Source organism: Rattus norvegicus, chromosome 13, assembly GCF_021556685.1.
Source record: "Rattus norvegicus strain SHRSP/BbbUtx chromosome 13, alternate assembly SHRSP_T2T, whole genome shotgun sequence".
In the NCBI taxonomy this organism is placed as follows: domain Eukaryota; kingdom Metazoa; phylum Chordata; class Mammalia; order Rodentia; family Muridae; genus Rattus; species Rattus norvegicus.
The window spans coordinates 91,525,456-91,547,500 of record NC_141546.1 but is presented as its reverse complement, the minus strand read 5'-3'; the positions used below and the strand labels follow the sequence as shown (position 1 = coordinate 91,547,500).

The window sequence follows — 22,045 nt, the reverse complement described above, 5'->3', positions numbered from 1 at the left end:
TCCCCAGGGTACAGCTCTGCCATGGCTTCCCTCTTCAGTATGTATCCACAGTCTCACCCAGAGAACCACCGTGATGTCATAGTCCAAGGGACAGTTCCGTCTGGCATGCTCCATTCTGCTGTGGTGCTGCTGTGTGGAGAGCACCTTTACTTGCTGTTTTCCATCAGTTAACATGATATTATCGAAAGGAGCCCATGGTGTAATGACTCTTTGTCCCAGACCCTGATAGATGCCTCCTTGACAAGTACTTATTAAATGAGTGAACATAAAATGTGACCAGGGCCTGGGAGGGTTTGGGTCAGGAGGAGGCCCTGCTCTTAGCACAGTGCAGTTGTCCTTGGGTGTCTGGGCTGCCTTTCTGTCTTTGCTCCCCATTGGCATCCATGGTCTACTTTAGGGTAGGAAGATCTTTGTGTCTTTTTGGAAAATATGTTGGAGGAAGTCTCATTAGCCTAGCTTCTTCTGGACTCACAGGATTCTTTATGCCTTAACGTCCTGAATTAAGCCCACGCTTCTCCAGGGTGTGCCTGACAAGCCAGTTCTTAAAGAAAGGTTCCAGAGGATTCTAACTTGAGTGGCCTGATTAACTGGTCTGTAGGGTTCACATGAAAATTGAGCTGTGCAGCTCCAGTATAAAAAGTCCCTGACTAAGTGAATGAGCATGAAAAATCTTAAGACTAGACAGTCAGTGGCATAAACAGTTTAAAACTGTACAGTCTCAACCAAGTGGATTAGTAGTTTAAATACTAAACTACTAAAGCTAAAATACTCTGTGGCTACTCAGCTGCTGTTTCATGATTAACTTACACTCCTAGCCTTAGGAGTCAAGGACCAGGAAGGACATCTTAACTCCTCCTGTCTTCATATTTGTGACTCAGACTTAGACTGCTGTCCTGATGGGAATCTATATGTTTATTTCTCAGTTCATAAGCCCTCTGAAATGATACTAAGATGATGAGTAGGGTCTGCATCAGGTACATTAAGTCTAACTTCTTTCTTTACCTTTATTAGTAACACGAGTGTGCCAGGTGGTATAAGGCTTGGTGTCTTTGAAAGATAACCGGTTCATTTCTGTAGTTACACGGGGGCTGTACAGCAAGCCCTTAGGTTAGCACAATTTCCAAAGTAGGTGCTAGTAGCCCGTGGAAATCTGACTTCTGTGGACATCAGAAGTATGACCTTGCTCTGCTGCTGGGTCCTAGACAGTACAGCAACAAGGGTCCAACCAGTCTGGCATACACCTGACAGGGCATGCCACAGACTAGAATTAAGGAGAGTCTAGAGGTCAGGCTCCTCCCTCCTTGTTCAGGATCTCTTGGATGGAAAGGCAAGCGAAAGGGTGGTTAAGCCTCACTCTGCCCTGGCTTCTGTTGAAGGGGAGCAGTCCCAGTGACTAGTGCTTACAGTTCTTGGTTCTGAGGACCAAGGGAAAGGCTGTTGCTTTGGCAGTTCATAGATTCTAACTTTCCCCTACGGGAAGAGAAAAGGGACAACAAACCACTGCTATACAGAGGTAGGTAGTGTTTTCTGGTAGCCTTGAAACCACTGCTACTCACAACTCAGGCACCAAGATTTGGTTCCAAAGTCCACCGGATGCTGTTTGTCAGCAGTTGTCTCCCTAGTTGCCACCTTGGTTTATAAATCAACAATTTAAAATTATTTTTAAAAGAATAAATCAACAGTTAAGAAAGAAAGCAAAATGTTCCATTTTCTGCAAACAGCTGCAGCAATGTGCCAGATTGTCCTAACTGGTGTTAATTAATTGAACAGATTTTAGAATGTGTTGTCTTTCATTACATCCATCAATGGCCCCATGCTTTCCTCTCACAGAAAAGGAAAATTTCTTTGAGAGAGATCTGATCACTTTTGGTACTGTCTAATTACATTTGTTAAATGTTCTGAGAAAAGCAGGCACTGGGGACTATGGGGCTGCAGAGATTCAAACACAGAGCTGTAGTCTGTAAATGTACTTATATTCATGACTGCTGTCATTGTACCTGCATGGTCCTCCAGAGGACCACCCAGGGAGCTGCTGCCCTCAATTGGACGTAGTCAAAGAACAAGCCCCATTGTAACCAACCCTGAGGAAGTAGTCAAGAGCTGAAGTGGGTGACTTTGAGGAAAGATAGGCCTGTGTGGACTTCAGAGATTTCTTCCTGTTCAGAATTTCGGTGAGTGTTACTGACAGGACAGTGGAGGGAGGCTGTCTTCCGTCTCTGGAGACACCCACAAATTCACCCTCTCTCTCTAAGGCAAGACCAACCTGCCACGTAAAGCCCTCTGGGCCTAGGACAAGGTCTGGTTACAGCTAGGAGCCAGAGGAGTCCCTGTCATCTCTGGGATAGAGAACGCACAGAGCCTTATTACACATAGGATGTGGATGTGCTGTAAGTTTGAGTGCAGAAATAGAAAAACAAAGCTTTTCCTTGGGAACACTGTTTCTGAGAGGTGATTGACATATGTCAGGATTAGAACATTACTACTTCAAAGGACTTTTCCATAGAGCTTTTATGCTGTGTGACTCAATGGTGAATGCCTCAAACCCATCCCAGCTTTCAAACATTGCCATTGCCTTAGTTCTGAGCCCATGTCTTCTCAGGAGACAGATGTTTCTGTCTGCCTCAGCACTACCTAGGATTGCTGCTCAGCTGCTGACTGGAGCGGTCTGTTTAAGAGGAGATGTGTGGTGTCCTGTGCGACTGTACACGGAGTGTTTCTGCCACTCCAGCGTAGGTTCTAGTGCATTTGAGCTGAAAGCGTTAGGGAATGCTAATTCAGTCTGGCACTGAGGTCCCTGCGCATTAAGAAGAGAATATGGAAAAGAATTTAAAAAGTCATTTTTTGGATGAAAGCAAAGCCTTTTATCGGGTGCATATAGTTTCTGTTCATGAAATTAATGCTTCCAGCAGAGCCTAGAAAACAAAAAGAATGGAACTACCTCTTTTAATGGACTTAAGGAAATGGAAATATTTGGCTTGGAAAAAAAAAACATTTGTAAGGCTAGAGAGAGACGATGGCTTAGGGATTAAGAACAGCTGCTGTCTTATAGGGACCTTAGTTCAGTTCCCGGCCTACGTCATGGGGCTCATAACGTGTAACTCTAGTTCCAAGGTGCTTTCATTTGTTTATATTGCTGTGGTTATACACCATGGTGAGAAGTAACCTGGGGAGAATTTAGTTTACAATGTCCTGATCACAGTCCATCATCGAAGGAAGTTAGGAGCTTAAGGCAGGAACCTGCAGGCAGGAGCTGATGCAGAGCGTGCTTACTGGACAACTCCCCATGGCTCGCTCAGCTTGCCTTGTTATATAATCCAGGCCTGTATGTACCCAGGGTGATGGCACCCAGAGTGTGGTGGACCTTCTTATATAAATCAGTAATCAAGAAAATACCCTTGCAGACTTGCCTACAGTGCAACCTGATAGAGGCATTTTCTCAATTGGAGGTTCCCTCTTCCCAAATGACTGTAGCTTATATCAAATCTGTAAGTGTCCTGTGGGACCAGCATCCGGGTGACTGAGGCCTCCTCCAGACTCTGAGGGCACTTACACTCATGGGTTTTACAGTAAACACACACCCATCCTCCCCCTCCCGTCTGTCTGTCTGTCTGTCTGTCTGTCTGTCTGTCTGTCTGTCTCTCTCTCTCTGACACACACACACACACCTCTCTCTCTCTCTGACACACACACACCTCTCTCTCTCTCTCTCTCACACACACACACACACACACACACACACACACACACACACACACACACAAAGTAAAAACGAATCATGTTTTAGGAGGTTGTACTGAACAGTTCATCTTGATTACAGGATGGTGTGCAGTGGACCCTGGAGATGAGCAGGAGTGTTGTAGCTGGCGCTTTCTAGTGCCTGACCAAGGAAGAGCTTTGTAATTGTGGATTCCCACCAGAACACTTAGGGAGGAAGAGGCTTGGTTCTTTGTGGCTCTGCACATACAGGACAAGCAGATAAAAGAGGGATTCATATACACTGTCCCACCCTCAGTTTGCACATTGTTGTTTTCCTGACGAACCAAAACTCGAAATCAGCTCCTTCGTTTTTCATCTTTTTTTCTTGTCCTCTTTATTCTAGTTAAAGTTTTACTACAAGAAAATAGAGAATAGTGAGTTAATCGCTAGTAAATATTGACTGATACTGCTGAAGAAGATTAGTTTGCAGTCATACCTAGGTCACCAGGAAGAAAAACTAAAAGCACTTTGGAGACCTCATGGATTCTGTAGAATTCAGTGACTTAGAATTTAGAACGTATGCTTTCCTGAAATGCCGTATCCTTGAAAGTAGAATTCTGATTTTGTTCAGTAATGTTTTTCCTATAATTAATTAATCTTGAAATTTTGATGTCTTAGAGATGATTTTATAATATTATTTCTGGGTAGACCATGTGTATATAGAAATCATAATTTTTTAAACTCAGTTTTACGGAGAAGTTGATGAGACGTCTTTGAGTGTGTAGGCAGAGGAACAGTAGAAACCTGAATGACAGCGCTGTTTGCTGCCCACAGATGACGACGACGGCATGGACTGCATGGATAATGAGCGGCGGCCACACTTCCCTCAGTTCTCCTACTCTGCAAGCGGACGGGAATAAGTTCCTTTCAGTCTGTCTCTACACTGTCATCTTAGATTTTGCCACTGAGAATGATTCCTGGACATCTCCACCAGTCCTCGCTCTTACAGTTAGCAGGGGCACCTTCTGACATCCCTGACCAGCCAAGGGTCTTCACCCTCACCACCTCTCACCCACATGAAACCATAGACACAGACACTCCAGTTTTGTTTTTGCATGAAATTGTATCTCAGTCTAAGGTCTCATGCTGTTGCTGCTACTGTCTTACTATTATACAACTTTCAGAAGTAATTTTACAACCTTTGGGAGTCATGGGCCCATTGTTCATTTGTGCATCAAGTGTCATCTTCTTTTGGTTTTTGGTTTTCCCTAGCAGTGAAGGCTATATGAGATACACTGATTCTAGGTACATTGTTAACTTTCTAGGAGATAAATCAAGAACTAATTAGACTAAGAAGATTTAGTTTCTATTTCTGAACAAGCAGTTGTTAAAGGGTGGTGGTGTGTGTATGTAAGAGTTTAGCAGCGCATGTCTGACCAGCACATGAAGTGTGTATCACTGACATTTGGCTGGAAATCCTTAGGAAACATTGAGAGGACTGAAGGGCCGATTTGAGATACACATAGCTTTTTAATTCCTGCTGGATATTGTGGAGGAAGCCCAGTGCCACCTATGGACACCCAGATTTCAAGGGCAGATGGAGACCGTTCAACCAAGCACTGAAGGTGCAGAGTCACCTAGAAAGGCTTAGGGTCTACTTTGTACCAGAGAGTATTTCCCCTGGGCTTGGCAACCTTTTCCCTTTCTTGACATTTATCACCTCTGATGGCTGAAGAATGTAGACAGTACAGTGATCCTGCTGTCACCAAAATCCATACACCAAGGTGGACGGGTGTTTGCCTTACCAGTTTTGAAGTTGTTACTTTCAGTTATAGGTAAATTAGCTTTTTCTCAGATGTTAAAACTTTGAATGTCCTTTATGGTTTTGTTTCTATTACGGTAGTATTTATTTTTTAGTGGTAAGAATTGTGTTGTCATGTTAGCAAGCGCAGCTCCAATTCGCAGCTCCAATTCACAGGTCATTGCCTGTGGTTTCTTTCCACCCATGTGCAAGGAATGTACACACCCATTAGAATCATGCACTTTTCTCCTAGGTAAGAAGAAATGGTAAGGCTCTGGGATTGTATCTGTGGTTAGAATCTGGTTAGAGCCTTTGGGAGAGGAGATGCTGTAATTTGACCCCTTGGAGCTGAAATGAGAAAATCCCAATACCCAATGCCAAGGGGTTGGTAGAGCAAGTGGATATGAGAGTATAGCCTAGCATAAAGTAATGGAGAGAGCGGAGACCCGGTGACGATGAGAAATGCACTCTCCTCAGCAAAGTGAACACATCACAACCATTCACACAGTAGCAAGGAAAGGATAAGAAGAAGGTGATGTGTTTATTCTTATCAAGGTACATTCATTACTGAATCAAGCCATCAGGGAAAACAACAAAACAAAACACCTCTAGCTTTTATTTTTCTGTACATACTCATGTCTCCCAACCCAAACATTTCTCACTGAGAGGGGACATGTATGCAAACCTCATCTTTCTCCTTCATTAATGATGATCTTCAGATTAAACCCTTTGGTGCTAGGAGCTGACACTTTCCAAAGCAGACTATGAAGTCCAAGGATCAAAGCCTTTCTTGCAGCAAGCAAGAGGGCAACTGCTGCTCCAAGGAGTGATTACGGAAATGGATTCCAGCTACTGACTGGCAGCTCCCAAATGGAAGACGACAGTGTGACCTAGCAGTGTCACTGCAGTGTGGGTGTGCGTAGGAAGTCATGCTCTCATGCAGATGTCTTGGCCTCTGGGCTCGGACTTAGGGAAGCAGAGCCGCTGCTGGCGGTGGCTGGCCGCTGGGACCGCTGGGACCGCTGGGACGTAAAGGGCATTTTACTAAGGCAGCTAAGACTGACTCAGACATAGATTTTGTCCTCATTTTTCATGTTTCTACCTGGGTGAGTTTACCCTTAGTGGGAAGTAGGAAGTTAAACAGGTGTACAGCCTTACATCTGCAGTCTTCTTTTTTCCTACATACAAGTATGTTGAATGTTTCACACTGACAAGAAAGTAGATTAGATGGTATGTCCTTTAAGTTACCTTGCATCCATTCTGGAAGAAAGAAGTAGGAGAGGAAGAAAAGCAAGCCGAGCCTGGCTGATGTTCAGAGCATTTATCCTTCAGAAGGAGCAGACACTGTATACTAAGCACACAGCTGCTTTTGACTCCTCCCAAGTCTTAAGGTAATTTCATGACCTTGGCCAAGGATACTTGGTGAAGATTAATGAGGGGACATTGACAATGCCTCAGGCTGGCCACTCCTCACACCTGGCCTTTGGTCCCCAGCCTTTCAAGGGACTGCTCATCCCATCCCTAACTCCCCGGGTGTCACAGCAGGCGCATTCTTGGCTTTGATTTCAAGAGTTCTCTCCTGGCACCTTCCACCAGATGTCAGTTAAAGGGCAGGAGTAGAGCAGAGAGGTGTGGGGAGGAGGCTCTGAAATCTTAAGTTGCCTAGGCCTACAGCTTAGGGCTCTGGCAGTTGAAATGGCCCGAAACGGGGCATCATCATGTCTGGATGCGGCTCTGGCTTTGTGATTCCAGCTCCTACCAGCTCCACCTTGACCTCTTGTCACCATGCAGGGCTGTCTGGGAGGAAACTGGCCACTTGTGCTCAGACTGCTGCCAGCATTCTCACAGCTTTGCTCTCCACATTAATGACCTAGATTATTCCAGTATTGTTTCCATTTCCCACCTGACCTCCAGCTTCTCAGAGCTGACTTCTTGCAGGGGCCACATGCTTCTCTTTCCCTCACTAACTGCAGGGTCTCCAGCACACCTCAGTGTACACACTTTGCTGCTACCGTCTGTACTGTCTACATCACAATTCCCTGAGCTTGCTCCTGGTACTGCATTACAGGCAAGCATGAAGTGTAAAGTATTTATTTAAATAAAAAGGAAACCTCTGGATTGGTCACCGAGTCACCTCCCTATAGATTCGTAGTCTGTGGCATATTTTGACTTTCTAGTTCTTCTGCTAGATCCATACAAGGTCTGGTCATCTGGTTAAGGGTTTGAAGCAGACACAGCTACGAACCCGGATGCTGTCATCACTGTCACGGCTGGCTACACTACAGATGTTCGTGTCCTTACATTTATGACCACAGGGTGTGAAGTAACTACCAAGAACCTGGTTTTGTACACTGTACACCTCGGTATCTCACACTCTGACAGGGACACACATGACTTCCTTCGTACAGACAGCTTAAATAAAGCCCTGTGTCAATCCGCTACTCCTCTGTTTGTTGTTGTTGGATATGGCTCTGTAACTTCAGAAAACTAAATTTCGTTCTTTTCTGGAAAAAGGACTATAGCCCCAGCTGTTATTAACCAGCCTGTATGACGGTGTGACAGGAAAAGAGGTAAATAGATAAGACACAGACGGGGTGTTCCCCTTGACCAAAATGCCAATAGCCTGTGTGTTTGTAGCAACTGATGAAGGGCTAGGAGTGCAGTCCCTGGCCACCAGCAGCAGATTTTAAGGCACATCTACTAGGATGCCAGAAAAAGAGTAGATTGCAGACCCTAAAGGTCTTGATAAGAAATGGTGTGGGCCCCAAATTCTCAAGGAATGCAGCTTGTCACTAATGTCTTCCTGATAACACACAGCTCCAGACACTTCTTTGCAAGTGTATCTTTAACCCTTCATGTCAGTTTATAACGTAGACATAGTAATCGATGGCCAGAATGTCTGGATTACATTGTTTTGGATGGGGTGTATTTCTGATTTTACCTCATAAGCTACAACTGTAGAACTTGGCTTTGCTCTTGTGAGTTCAACAGGGAGAGGAGTGACTTTTGGGACCAGTTAGTCAGGCATGCATGTGTATTTCTCACAGCCAAATCTGGAGGCATTCTTACATGTGCTGTCCTCAAAATCAACTGGGGTTGGCAGATCCATGAGGCTGAAATAAAGTGACCTCTACAACTCTTTAAAGGTGCTATTTTTAGAATATTGTATAATTTATTCATGGTATAAATACATAAAACAGAATTGAGGACAGTTAAAATATGTGACAGCTTTATTGCTAGCACATTTGATGAAACCAGAAACTTCTCAGAATAGAAGTTCTGCTGTTCGAGGCTTGCACCTTTGACATGCCCCAGAGATGAGGATGGCCCATGCACCGTCCTGCTACCACCACCTCCATGGCCTAAGCTGCATGTTTGTGAGGGGCAGGCTGAGCATGTGGACACCAGGCCTCAGCTGAGCGCCCTGGGCTGCTGGGCTGCTGGGCTGCTGGCAGGGAGAGGTGAGGTGTCACATGCAGCCTTGCCCCCAGTGTTTCATCCCACCCTCAAACGCCGTGACCATCTCAGCATCCAGGCTCTATTCCTGTCTGTCTGTTCGCTTTTGTTTTTTGTTTTTGTCTTCGTTCGTTTTGTGGAGCCGGGAGAGGACCCCGGGGCCTCACATGCTGGGCAAGTGCCCTGCCACCGAGCTACACCCCAGACCTTCCAGTGTCCATTTGTGTTCCTTTAAAGCATTTGAGGGCTTGACTGTATAGTAGAAATACTATTTTAGACTAAGAATATGATCTGTGTACAGATATTTGATATACTGTTAAGTAAATTTTCTAATTTCACATACATTTGTTTTTAGGCTCCTCTCAAGTACTGCTATTGAAGACAAAAATCTGACACCATCGAGCCAAAGATGCCTTTTTTGGGGGAGGGGGGAGGGGTTTGCTTTGTGTTGTTTAGAGAATGGGAAAATAATGCAGAGTGCTTCCTGAGTGCACACAGTTCAGTGGGAAATGCTGAATGCTGGCTACTGGCAGACATGATCACGGGGGGTGGGGGGAGAAAATGGTGACCGGCAGGAGGAGAGGTGGTCTTCAGTACACTTTGGCTGACTTCAAACATGTGCCTTTTGGTGTGTTTTGTCATTGCTACAAAATGAAAAGGAAACAGAACAACTCAAGTCTTTAGAAAGACTTTTTATTAATCCCTGTGCATACTTTAGAGACAAGGGAAATCAGTGACTTGAAGCTGTTCTGAGCACACACTCCCGACTAGCCCTAGCCAGTTGACGCTGAAGCACTCCCTGTCTGTAGCACAGGGACAGGCCATGGCGTGAGGACCAGCCCCCCTGCAGTCCCTGCTGGTGTCTCCCTGGGGAGGTTTCGGTGCACTGTGCACATTAAGTACAAATCAGATGAATGTAAATATCTCTTTGTAAATCATTTATTTCACTCTGTTTCATCCAGGTCAGCAATCAGATTGTGGCATGCTGGGTAACTGGAAAAAAATGATAATAAAAAGTAAGTTTAAATAGATCCTGGGTATTTGTTTTCTCATTTGCTGGTTTGGTCAGCTGTTATCACTGAAGCTTTGGAGAAAGGGTTTCTGGTGCTAAAAATGTGAAAATATGCATAGCCAACTGTATTGAAAATCTGTGCCTTACTCCCTGCTACCAGAGACCGAAGAAAGCCCTTTCAGTATATGGGTATCAAGCTCTATCCTTGTAAGGCTTTCCTTCTGAGAGCAGTCTGCACCCCAGACCTGTGTGAGCTTCTACCCAGGAACACAGGCATCATGACAGTGCCTGAATTATTTGTTAGGAAACTAATCTGACATTACAGTGGGCAGAAGTGGGAACAGTTAGGATGGCACAAGTAACACAAAATGAGTGTTCCCTGCAGTTTCATGTAACATGTATACATGTGCTTTTACATTTTCACAAAGGTGAAAGTCTCTCATCTCTAAGACGTTGCACTTGTTGGTAGGGGAAGAGTCCAGGGTAAGGAAAGTGTTGACCACTGTAGCCTGGTGAGTACACATTGCACACATGCCCACTAGGTGCATCAGAACGCTCCTAGTTCTGCAGTGGAGGATGACCAGCTACAGTACTCTGAAAGTCTGAGGAGAGCTGTCTGTGGTAGCCCCAAAACTGCACTTTCCACTGGGCCAGGATGGTAGAGCAGGGCCAGAGCCCCCCAGCCTTGTGACTAGAGCTAGGGTCCAAGGAAGAATTCCGCTGCCCGGTACAATCTATGATTCCCTGGTAGGGATTTCTAAGTTGGAAGAGTGGGACATGTTGGAAATGCTTTTTCTTTTTCTTGTTTTCCTCCTTTGGAAAAGGTCCTGTGTGCATTTCAGGTAGATGTTACCATGTGTGAGGAGCATGGTGGTGAATTTTAATGAACTGTTACGTGAGCAGACTGGTTTCTCACAGGGAATGGAGGTGGGACTGTGGCAAAAGGCAAAGCAGGACAGCGTGAGGTTAGCAATGAGGAGCTTTTCAGAGCCCAGAGCTGCTCCATTCTCACGGTCTTCCAGAGAGGGTCTGGGACATCTGTCAGTCACCAAAGCCTATGATCAATTTAACCAGCAGATAGAGGTTCCCCTTTAACATTGATGCCACCCTACACTGAGCAAGCTGATACTGGTTCTGAAAGTGACTAGTTGGGATACACCCCCCACCCCCATCACCATCCCCACCCCTTAGTTCTCTGAGGATAGCCAGTTGAGACTGGCTGCCTGGTATCCTGGGTCCCCACACACGGGCTTCTAAAGCAAGAGAATAAGTGGCTGAACTAGCAGCAGCACAGACCATGGCCAGCGTATCTCCAAAGTCAGAGTAAGTGAGCTTGGGCAGAAAATCCCTCCTTCACTTCAGAGTGAGGCCCCTGAAGGAGAATGGAGCTCTGCAGCAGGATTTTTATTAACCCAGAAGTGTATTTCTCAGTGAGTCTCTGAGTGCCTGTGATCCCAAGGCCATGTAGGAAAGTGATATTGCTGGGCTCCCTATTGACGCCTTCCCTGCTCTTCTGACTGGGGACAACCTCTGGGATGAGAGGATATGAGGCAAAACAGGAACACGTGAATCACATGCTCATGGAGCAAGTGTTGCCCTCTCCAGTCAGGAGTAGGCCTTGCTTTGGGTAGGCACTGCATATCCCCTTCAAGTCTTGTACTCTGGTCTGTGTCTCTGCCACCCTGTCCACTAGAGTGACATTTTTAGTGCCACCTGATCTTTCCACAGTTATCCATAGACACAAAAATGTGAGTTACTATCATAGTCTGATTTATCCGCAGTCATGTGTCAGGGGTGTTACTGATGTGTATCTCTGTCCTCAACACAACAGCCACTGAGGCCTCAGTCTAGGAGAGAAGGCGAATGCCTAGGCAATGTTCTCAGCTCAGAACTTCAGCTGGAGCTTTTGATTGCTCTCTCCCCATTCAGTCCTCGCCTGTCACCATGACCCCTGTTGTGTGGGGTCCTGAATCCGTGATTGCCCTGAGAGTAGAGGGATTCCCCTGGTTTTCTGAGGTACAGCTCGATGTAGCTGCCCCTCGTGCTTGTTACTTCTACCTTCTACCATAGCCTTCTCCCCAAACCTTGGGTTTTGTGCTCAATTTATTTCTGAAATTTATTTTAAACTTGGCCTTTTAAGAAGCGAGATGTATGGGGTGACCCCAGGTGTTGTCCAGCTGACAATGCTTTAGGGTACCCAGCCCTTCTTACCACTGGGTTAGATTCTTTAGTCTGGACTGCCATTTCCTGTTTCTTTTCCTTTCCAATGAGGTCAGACTTCCTGCTGTGTGGCTCAGGCTGGTCTCACCTTAGCCTCCTAATGACCTCTCTCAGGCCTCTCTGCCCTTTAGTCCTACAGCCCCTCAAGTCAACACTCTTCCTGGCTCTCTCTGTGTACCTTATCCCATGTGGTGAGGTCCCCAAACACTGTTCCTATGCATCCCTGGCAGGGACTTTCTCAGTGGTCCTTCCAAGCTTGTTCTGAGGTGACAGGTACACTTAAGCCCTCGGATGCTCTCTATGGCTTGCCTTCCCTTCTGGTGCTACTCCATTTTCCCATACGTCACTCCTTTCTTGGTCTTTATCATTCATCTGCCTGAGAGAATGTGAAATGACTTCTCCCCAGTGGCCCCATAATCCTGCTGTGAAATTGACAGTGATTCTACAAAATTTAGCAGCACCTGGACTGGGCTCCAAATGGGACTGTACTTAAGATGCAGAGCATGTGAGTTCCAAGTACGGATCGTACCGGGATCCTCAAGGCCTGTTGGGGTACATCCATGAACTGAGCATTAAAAAGGGCAAGATAGGAGACAACCTAGGATGACTAAACCAGATAGGGAGGATAGGAGCATCCTGTCTGTGTGCTACAGACAGAGTGGGCTCTGAAGGACATCAGTTTAGCAAGTGGAACTACTACCAAGCTCAGCAGTGCCCCTCCCTCAACCCTGAGCAGCCCCCCAACGTAGGCCAATACCAAGGTTCTGACCACTGTCAGCTATGAAGCAAGGCGGGAAGTCACAAGTCACCATAGCCCAGCACGGACTCCTTGCTGGCCACCTGTCTGAGCTTTGGAAGACAGCTGAGGTTCCCTTCCAGGGATGGGCCGGCTCTGCTGCCTCTACAGAAGCCAGAGCCAGGAAAAGGTAGAAAGGGTGGAGAGGCTGTCCACAGACAGACAGCACTTTGCAGGTGTCTCTGGCCTGCACAGAGCTGCCCCCATGACATGAAGTCCTGCTCTAAGTGCAGCTCACCACCACAGACGCTCCAGGGTCAAGTGGCATTATTTTGGTTCCCAAGCACTTTGTCTGCACAGAGGTAGGTATCTGTTTTATGTGAATTATATTTCCATGGGAAATAAATTTTAAGAATTCCCAAAGGACAGACAGTGTCACCAACAGCAGAGTGGAGCCTCTGGCTGCCTTGTGTTTGAGGGGTTGGTGTTTGAAAGTGTTAAAAAATGAAAACAACATTGACATTTGGGGTTGTAATGTGACGGAACTGCAGTCTTTTAAAGGCAAGAACCACTTATCTCCACTGCATGCAATATTCAGTGTTTTGTTCACTTGTCTAATTGGATTAAAATATTTAGCTCCCTTTAAAAACTTGATTGTGAATTTATATCGCAAAATATAATGTTTTAACTCAGAAAGCAGGAAGAGGAGCAAATGCATCTGAAGCAATATTAAAAAATTCAACATTTTCCACCCACTATTCCCATTGTGGAAGTGTACATTCTTGGACAAAGGGAGCGCTGAGAGCAGGCCTCTTACATGGAGTCTAGTGAGCCTTTCAGTATTAGTGACAATCAGGGCGCCCAGATGAACAGCTAGGCTGACTGTGCTGGTTCAGCTGCGTGGGGACAGCTCCCTGACTTCCCCGTGATTATGTTAAAAACGCAGCCCAGGGTCTTATGTCATTCTCTAAAACACCCAGCAGCAGGGAGTTAATGACATCGTAGCTGCATATGTTCAAGTTGATTTAAAAAAATATGCAAGTCACTTTGGTTGACAGTGTCTTGTACACAGTTTTGAAAGAATCAGGGCAAACTTTAACAGAGTCAGTTTTTATTTGAAAAATATTTTCTGGGAATGTATCAGTGTTTATTTTTGAGACTGACAATTCGGGTGAAAATCAGGATAAAAACAAAAAAGCAACAATTTGGTTGAAATCAAATTGTTTGTTTTCATATATTTAGAATTCTTTCCAAAAAATCCTGGTTCAGGAAGAGGCTTTGTGAATTACTTTATTCGGTGTATTTTCTGTTCCATTCATCAGATGCCATCTGTCTTACAGGTAGTTAACTGTGTGTGGGCCCTGAAGTCAGCCAGGCAAAGCCCCTGAGCTCTAGGAAGGACAGATAAGAGTGGCCGCCTCTAGGTGCCCACTTTGTCTGTCAGCCTCCCAGCAGCCAGTGGGTCTGGCCCACCCTCACATGAGCTGCCCATCGCCAGCCTCAGTCCTGTGTCTGCTTCTACTCACAAGCAGGCCTCTCCTCCCCTCCCTAGAATTTGCCTCTCATGCTTATTTTCAACTCTAGTCAATGAGTCCTTTGATGTAATGAGATAATGTCGATGATCTTGAATATAACCACATATGGCTGCTGGATCCATGCACAACTTTAAATCAAATTAGAAAGTACATTCGCTGCCAAGAATGCTTAAAAGTCATAGGGCCAACTGATTAACCACTGACACGGCAGCTTCCGACTCTGTTTTCTAAACTGTGAGTGATTCATAAGAAGGGACTCAAAGGGAATCCCTCCCCAGACTGAATGCTGAGGACGGAACAGGCAGGCTGCTCAGGGTGACAGCTATTGCAGGATGCCAGGCAGCTGAAACCAGAGTCATTACCCAGTAAGTAACAAACTCATCTTGATGGAAGAAACAGCCCTCCCAATGGACAGACCGTTTCTATTCTCTTCCCTCTTCCAGACCCATTCTCTCCAAGAACAGAATCCAATTTCCTCACCAGCAGGCCCCACCCTTCCTGGCCAGATGTTAGTGTTGGGTTTAGGCTTCTGACCCCAACACTGCTCCAAGCTTTGCCCAGTCAAGCCTTGCCCAGTTCCTGGGACCCATGGCCTCACCCACAAGCTACCTCCACACTACCACTATGGCAGCTCTGGCCTCCCGACTCAAGACCGGTTTGGCAAGGAGAGAGAACAGGTGCCTGGTCCAGCCCTCACATCAGAGTCGGGTTAGAGAACCTAGGGGTTACTACTGCCAGGGTAAAAACCAAGCCAGGCCTGCATGTCCATGCAGGGCCTTCTAAAGCCCTTTTCCAAAGCTCCTCCCAGTGTGAGTCAAGAAGTTAGCAAAGGCACCATTTTTAGTCAGTCCTGAGGTAGGAGCGCCCTGCACCCTGGACGGTGACATTCCTACCACAGGGCAGGTGTGTACACTCTCCAGCCGGAAGTAGCCCTGGTACAGGCACAACCAGGACAGTTTTCCTTCATGGGCAAGAGGTTGTGTGTGACTCAAATCTAAACAGAAGCCATTTAGAATAATCAAGGCTTAGAAACAAGGCATTTCCTGTTGGAGCCCACCATGCTCTCTCTGAACAGGCCAGGGCTGAGGAAAGAGAGCCAATGTGAAGACGTGACTAAGCTCCGCAGCAGCTGTCTGGTCAGAAAATACCCACTCTCTCCTTTCGGGGACTGAGCAGACAGAGATTTTTCAGAGTTTGACATGCAAAATTACGCTATTATGCTTAATTCATCCAGGCTGAGAAAATGGAAGCCTTCAGCCACACCACTGCCACACTGGACACAAAGGCAGCTGTAAGCCTCAGATGCCCACAAGTCCAGCTGGAGACAGGTCAAGGCATAGCCGTTCCCTCTGCAGCCCTAAGGAGCCACTTCTCCAACCAGATACAGTCAAACTTTGATTTACTTGCTTCAAGGATTTCTTTTAAAAAAAAATTAGCTTACAATTCATGTTTATTTTGTGGCCAAAAATGAATCCCAGAAGTCCAAGGCCACCAAGTGCCAGCACATGGAGACCAATGCGACACTTGTACCAGAGTGGACTCTGGTTTAGAGACCCAACAAAGAGCTTGTAAAACCTCTAACTGCTCCCAGCATTTGCAACAGGAAGTCATTACCTCTGCCAAATTTCTTCATCCTGATCATCTTAAAATAACACCCCAGATAGAATTTCACTATAAAAAGCCCTATCAGAAATGCCCCAGACAGGCTAGTGTCAGAAAGCAAGGGACAGACAAGCCATTTGTATTGCCACTGGCAAAGGAAGACTTTTCCCTGGAATATTTTCTTTTAAATGCAGTGAATCTGGAAATCCTCATACTTTTAAAACTCAGGAAAAGGCTTCTAAAAATATCTCTGTTCTCTGTTAAGATCTGTGTGCACCATAAAGAAGGCCGGTGAGTAGTCCAAAGGCAAAACTCATCACACCATAGACCCAATCCTTCATCACATGTCACAATACCCAGTCACCACAGGTGGCTCTGGTGACTTTGGACTTTGATGCACCAGATCTTCCTAGGACCTGCCAGGACCTGGGTTATAACCAAAACCAAGTTCCTTAGCTAGGAGATGGACTCAGCACTGAGCAGTCAAGATGGTCCTGTCACCGCTTGGCTCTATGGGAACTTCTCAGGAAGGGGACAGGGTGACCTCAAGTACGGGGCACTCCAGGCTACTAAGTCCCTAAGATTCTACTGAACACACTACTACTACCCTAACATGCCCCGTTATCTTAATTCCCATGCTAAGGTGAGGGCAGAAACTCAGGAGCACGTGGATGACTTGGCCAAGGTTTTCAAATGGAGTTGTTTCTGGCTACAGCTCCAGACTCAGGTTCTTCACGTCTTTATGCATCACCCCAACAACTCGTAAACGGAGGCCCCCGGGCCCACTTCCAGACGTGCCTTGGAGTGTCAGGGGTCACCACAATCTGGGTGTTTACACACATTCCAGACCATGGTTAGTGTGTGGTCAGACCCTGCTGGCCTGTACCCTGTAGCCTTCCGGTGCATACTTGTACCACTGTGTGACTACTCTGCCCAGGGTCCAACCTGGATCTTTCTCAACTGTGAACTTGGGGCCATTTACAGAAGGAATGAACAGGCTGAGTTTCAGGGCAGGTCAAGATTGTCACCTTTGAATGGAGAATGAGAAGTGGTCTTTCACCCTTTCACATCCAGATGCTTCCCCACTAACCATTGTGCACATGTGCACAGCCTTCTCTCCACAAATCGCTTGATGGGGCCAAAACCTTAGAACCTCTCTGACGTGAAGAGAAGCTGCTGAGAACAGTAGTTTTGTGCCACCCGTCCAACTCACCTGGGCTCTTTTCTGCCATTATCTAACCTGAAAGGGGACAGCCTGGGCTCTGGAGTCAGACTTAGGTTCCATTTGCTGTGCCCCTATTTGCTAGCTGAATATGCTTGTTTGAGCCTCAGTTTCCCTATCTGTAAAATGGAGACAATAAGATCAGCCTTGCTGGCTTGCTTAACTGGACAGAGTGAGTGCATGTTTTAGACAGTGAACTACTGAATTGGGCTAAGGCGTCTGATTACTCTCATGAGGCCTTCCCATCTAGCACATCTACTGATAAAGTCCTCCAATCCTAGTAGCAGATCACAGCCGCCTCCTCCATGTGTTGGGCCTGACCACTGCCATTCCTCTTCCTGCCCAGTCTTCCCCACCAGTGTTCCTGCATGCTGTGACTGCCCTTGGTATGCCTGGGTGACACATGTGCTTGAATCTGATGAGAGACAAACCTCAGTTTATGCTTTTTCATACACCAATTGGCAGGCCCTCTCTTCTTCCCTCCCTCCTAGCTTATGAGCTAGGCTATGACACTGCAGCCTAGAAAGGGGGAAGGAGAGGGTGCATGTGTGTTGCCACACTGCACTGGGCTGCCCTATCCTTGAGCTGTAGTGGGCTCTGTGTGTGTTCTCACGCCGTCCACGGCTGCCCTCAGCCTGCTGGCCTCAGCCTGGCCCACAGAGATCCCTGTGTGCCTTCCCATTCAGCACGGGCTACTTGGGACTTGGTCCAGAGTGCGTCTTCCCACCCTACCTGGGCTCGCAGCTGGTCCACTTCCTCTGACAGGTTCTGTCGCTCCAGGAGAAGCTGATTCTGCTTGTTAAGCAGCTGCACCAGCTGCTGCGCTGTAGCCTGACCATGCTTATCCAGCTGCCTGAGCCTGCAGAGAAGGAGTTCGAGACAGGTTCTGAGAGCCGGTTGCTTTGGAGAGCACGGAGGACAGTGACAGGTGTTAGCTCTGTCAATTATATGTGTTGACATTCCAGTGCAATGACAAAATAGTTGGGGAGGAAATGGCTTACTTTGGCTTTAAATTTCCACTCATGATCAGCTAACTGCACTGAGTCTATGAATCCTTAGCTGTAGCACTTTGGGTTTGTGACAAGGCAGCGTTCCTTGCACAGGCATGGGTGGTAAAGGAAGTCCTCACTTCAAGGAGGATAGGATATGGAGAGAGGAAGCCAGTGTCTCAGGACTACATTCAAGGTCAAACCCCTAATAACCCAACCTCCCTCCACTAAGCTCCTCTTCAAGTCCCAGCACCTTCCTATACCACTGAGGGCTGGGGACAAAGCCTTCAAACAGAAACCACTGGGGACAGGGGAGCTGAAGCCATAACTGGAGCGGAGGGAGCGCCCAGGTGAACGAGTTAGCCAGAGCTCTGGGTCACCAGTGCTGTTAAGGCCAGTGCTGTTAAGCTGGATGCCCTTCTGACAAGAGACAAGCAGCCCCTCAATACAGTCTTCACTAGAAACACTGGGCAGTTACAGAAGGAAGACTGGTGCCTCAGACTCACAGATAAGGGGCCTGAATCCTCCATGTCCACGGGGAAGCGCTGGGCCTGGTCAGATTGCAGCCCTGGATATGGATGGCCGAGGCTCCAGAAACACTGAACTAAGGGCTTTCCATATCAATCCCTGCCAGTCACAGGCTGCGGCCTGCTGACCAGATGTCTGCAAAGATCCTAAATTTGTCCCTCTGCTGATAGGCCCTCCTCCCCAGACTCGCTAATTCACTCCGGCCATTATCTCCGTATGCCCACAGACAGCCGTGCAGTCACTAGCACATGTGTCTAGGGAGGACAGCTTTGGGTTAAATTTAGAATGTAGCTGCCATGCAGCTCTTCTCTGGAAGGAGAGGTGCAGTCTTTCTTGGCCTCAGAGGTCAGGAGCTGCATTGCAGAGCGACCCCTAGCCACAGGAGACACTGCACAGACATTTCAAATGTTCCTCCACCTGCTGCTGCCTGCATGCGGCTGCTGGCCTGGAGCCTCCTCACTCCAGGCTCTCTCAGGTAGGGCTTCTGGTGGGCTCCAGCGCAGGTGGCCCCCACACTAACTGTAAAGCATGGTCTACCCTGCCACAGCTTCCTTCCTTTGCAAACACTTGACTTGGCTGGAGTTATGCTTCAAAGCTCCAGCACTGCCATCTCCTATAAAGCAGGTGAGACCCCTGCTCTCAGTCACACCAAGGTCAGGCTGCTTCTCAGCTGGAGCACACTACTGTGCAGGGAGGAGAGCAAGAGTGCAGAGCTGCGCCATGCATGAGGGCCCCCTCTCCATGCTTCCCTGGTCCTCCAAAATACTGCAGAGTGGAAGGACCCAAGGGCCCAGTTAAACCCCCAGCCCTCCATGGCCCCATCAAACTTGAGCAATGGCTCCTTTCCTGCCTGTGTCTGTATCACATCCTTCCTCGGCCCTGGGGGAAAGAAAGCTCGTTTCCCTGGGGAATGCCACAGTCAATGTAGCATTCGGATGTCCACATGCCTCTACCCTGACACCTGGTCACAGGACAGGACATTCTAGGGAATCAGTCTCCCTGCTACAGAGGACACAGACCTGCATGAAGCTTGTGTGGACTGCCATGCCTGGGAACACTGTTGCTTAGGCAACCTGCTGACACATATGTGTACCCCCTTTCTTTGTAGCCCCTGCTCTGATGGAGTCCTGGAGGGGTTCCCACAGGGCTACTGACAGCGGTTTTGTTTTTCCCTGAGAAACAATTAACTGTTCCATGATCCAGTCAGCCAAGTGAGAAAAGCCATGGCTAGCAGTTGAGCTGTAAAATCCCAAGGTGGCTTCCCTTAAATTAAGTCCCATTGAGGTGCTAGCTTTTGGCTTCCTGCTGCTGTGAACAAGTGGGCCATGATATTTTTGAGTAATCTGTAAGCCTGGGTTGGGAGTAGCAGTCATAGGAGTCGGGAGAAGCCAAGTGCTGGCTTGGCTTCCTGCTGCAGCACCCAGCTGAAAGGAGTCAAACCCTGATCCCCGTCCCCACTGAAAGGAGACCCTCCTCTCCCCAAGCCTCTTTCGGTTTCACAGGCTGGTCTCAAACTCACAGGCTCAGTGCCCACGATCCCCTTGTGCTGTAGCTGCACACCATGCATCGGACCTGGCTAATGTTTCAAACCATTGCTCACTCAATGAAGCTACTCTCAGGTATAATTTCCCTCCTTTTAAAGACATGCCCCCTAATGAACTGGGGACAGCCCCACCCTGTCACACCATATTCAGCAAGAAACACAAATTCAGTACCTTAAAACACCCCAACTTCATATCGACTGAAAAAGTAAACAGAATTTAGAGACAAGGAGAACGGTTGAGAAAAACACTCTATGGAAGTTCTCTGGCGGCACATTATGGATGACAAGAAAAGACATTTTAGAAACATGCCCGCCCAGCCTGTTCTCAGTTAGTGGATTCTTTAGTACAACCTGTGGTAGACACGTAAGCTGTGTTTCAAATATCTTGGTAGTGTCATTATACTAATCTGGTTTTTGATGACTTAAATTGACAGCTGCTGGCAGTCACCAGGGGCTTATCACTCCAGACTGATCATGCAATCATAATCCTCTGAAGTGCCTTAGAGTCACCACTCCTATTTTACAGATGGGAAAACTGAGCGTGATGGGTTAACTAACTTGCATAAGTCCTGTCCACCTGTGGCAGAGCCTGGAGTCAATCTAGGTGGTGTGCAGTTGCTCTCACCAAACCAGCCAATCTTTAGTGAGCACTTCCAGCACTGCCTTACTCAGGTTTGTCTGCTGTGGCAAATGACTGGCATGACAACTGGAAGGAGGGATACCGGTCTTAGCTTGTGGCTTCTCAGGTTTCAGATCAAGGTTAGCCTGCTTTGAGGCAGAGCACCAAGGCAGGCTTGTGGCATGGAAGCCACTCACCTCATGGCAGTCAGGAAGCAGAGATGTATGGTGGTTTGAACAGGCTTGGTCCCCCACAGACTCATGTGTTTGAATGCTTGGCCATAGGGAGTGGCACTGTTAGGAGTTAAAGGAAGTGTGTCAATGTGGAGGCTGGGCTTTGAGGTCTTAAATGCTCAAGCTGTGCCCAGTATAAAACACATCCAGTCTCCTTCAGCTGCCTTCAGATAAAGATACAGAACTTTCAGCTCCTAAAGCACGAAGTCTGCCTATACACCACCTATACACCACCTATATACCACCATGCTGCCCGCCACGACTGTAATGGACTGAACCTCTGAAACTGTAAGCCAGCCCCAATGAAATGGGTCCTTTAGAACAGTTGCCTTGGTCATGTTGTCTCTACACAGCAATGAGACCCTGACTAAGACAGAAGTTATTATTGGTACTGGAATATTGCTATGAAGGGTCTGACCAAGCTTTTGTTTAGAAGAATGTGGATTTTGAATTAGCAAAGCAGTGGAATGCATTATGTGGGGCTTGATGGGCCATACTGGTCAAAGCATGGAAGACGGTGGTGTTTGCTGAAAACGTTTCAGAGAAGAACTTTAGTATGTTGCCTGGAGATCATTCTTGTGGTATTTTGGTGAAGAATATCGCTGTTTTTTGCCCTGTCCAAAGAGTCTGCCTGAGGCTAATGTGAAGAGATTTAGATTAAGTTGACAAATGAAATCTCAAAGCAGCCTAGCATAGATTCTGTCCTGTGGTTCACTAAGAAAAATTTAAAATGTATAGTTCACGGGTAAAAAGGGGCACCAGAAAGTTGAATAGAGCTAAATCCTATGTTCAGGAAGATAAACAGATTAAAGATATTAAATGGAGTAGAGGGAGTGGTGACCTCAGGCCATAT

The 22,045-nt window shown here is 47.0% G+C and overlaps 2 protein-coding genes across 34 annotated transcripts in view; one reads left to right on the top strand and one right to left on the bottom strand.

Moving 5' to 3' along the window:
* The window catches only part of Akt3 (AKT serine/threonine kinase 3), a 281,993-nt gene extending 272,009 nt beyond the window's left edge, over nucleotides 1-9,984 (top strand). For 8 of the 12 annotated variants that reach the window (XM_087580526.1, XM_087580527.1, NM_001429654.1 and 5 more), the window contains one exon: nucleotides 4,531-9,984. In XM_087580526.1, the coding sequence (XP_087436652.1) occupies nucleotides 4,531-4,616 (86 nt within the window). In that variant the 3' untranslated portion in view covers nucleotides 4,617-9,984. The remainder of the gene's footprint in view (nucleotides 1-4,530) is intronic. The other 4 variants (XM_087580524.1, XM_087580522.1, XM_087580525.1 and 1 more) reach the window with 1 other exon arrangement.
* Nucleotides 1-22,045, bottom strand: part of Sdccag8 (SHH signaling and ciliogenesis regulator SDCCAG8) — a 250,441-nt gene that overhangs the window by 50,881 nt on the left and 177,515 nt on the right. For 10 of the 22 annotated variants that reach the window (XR_015635230.1, XR_015635229.1, XR_015635227.1 and 7 more), the window contains one exon: nucleotides 18,013-18,139. Coding sequence is in view for 17 of the 22 variants with exons in the window: in XM_087581025.1 (XP_087437151.1) it covers nucleotides 18,013-18,139 (127 nt within the window). In the remaining 5 variants the exon portion in view is untranslated. Of the gene's footprint in view, nucleotides 1-3,791; nucleotides 4,111-9,630; nucleotides 9,947-18,012; nucleotides 18,140-22,045 lie in introns of those variants that run through there. The other 12 variants (XM_087581037.1, XM_087581036.1, XM_087581040.1 and 9 more) reach the window with 3 other exon arrangements.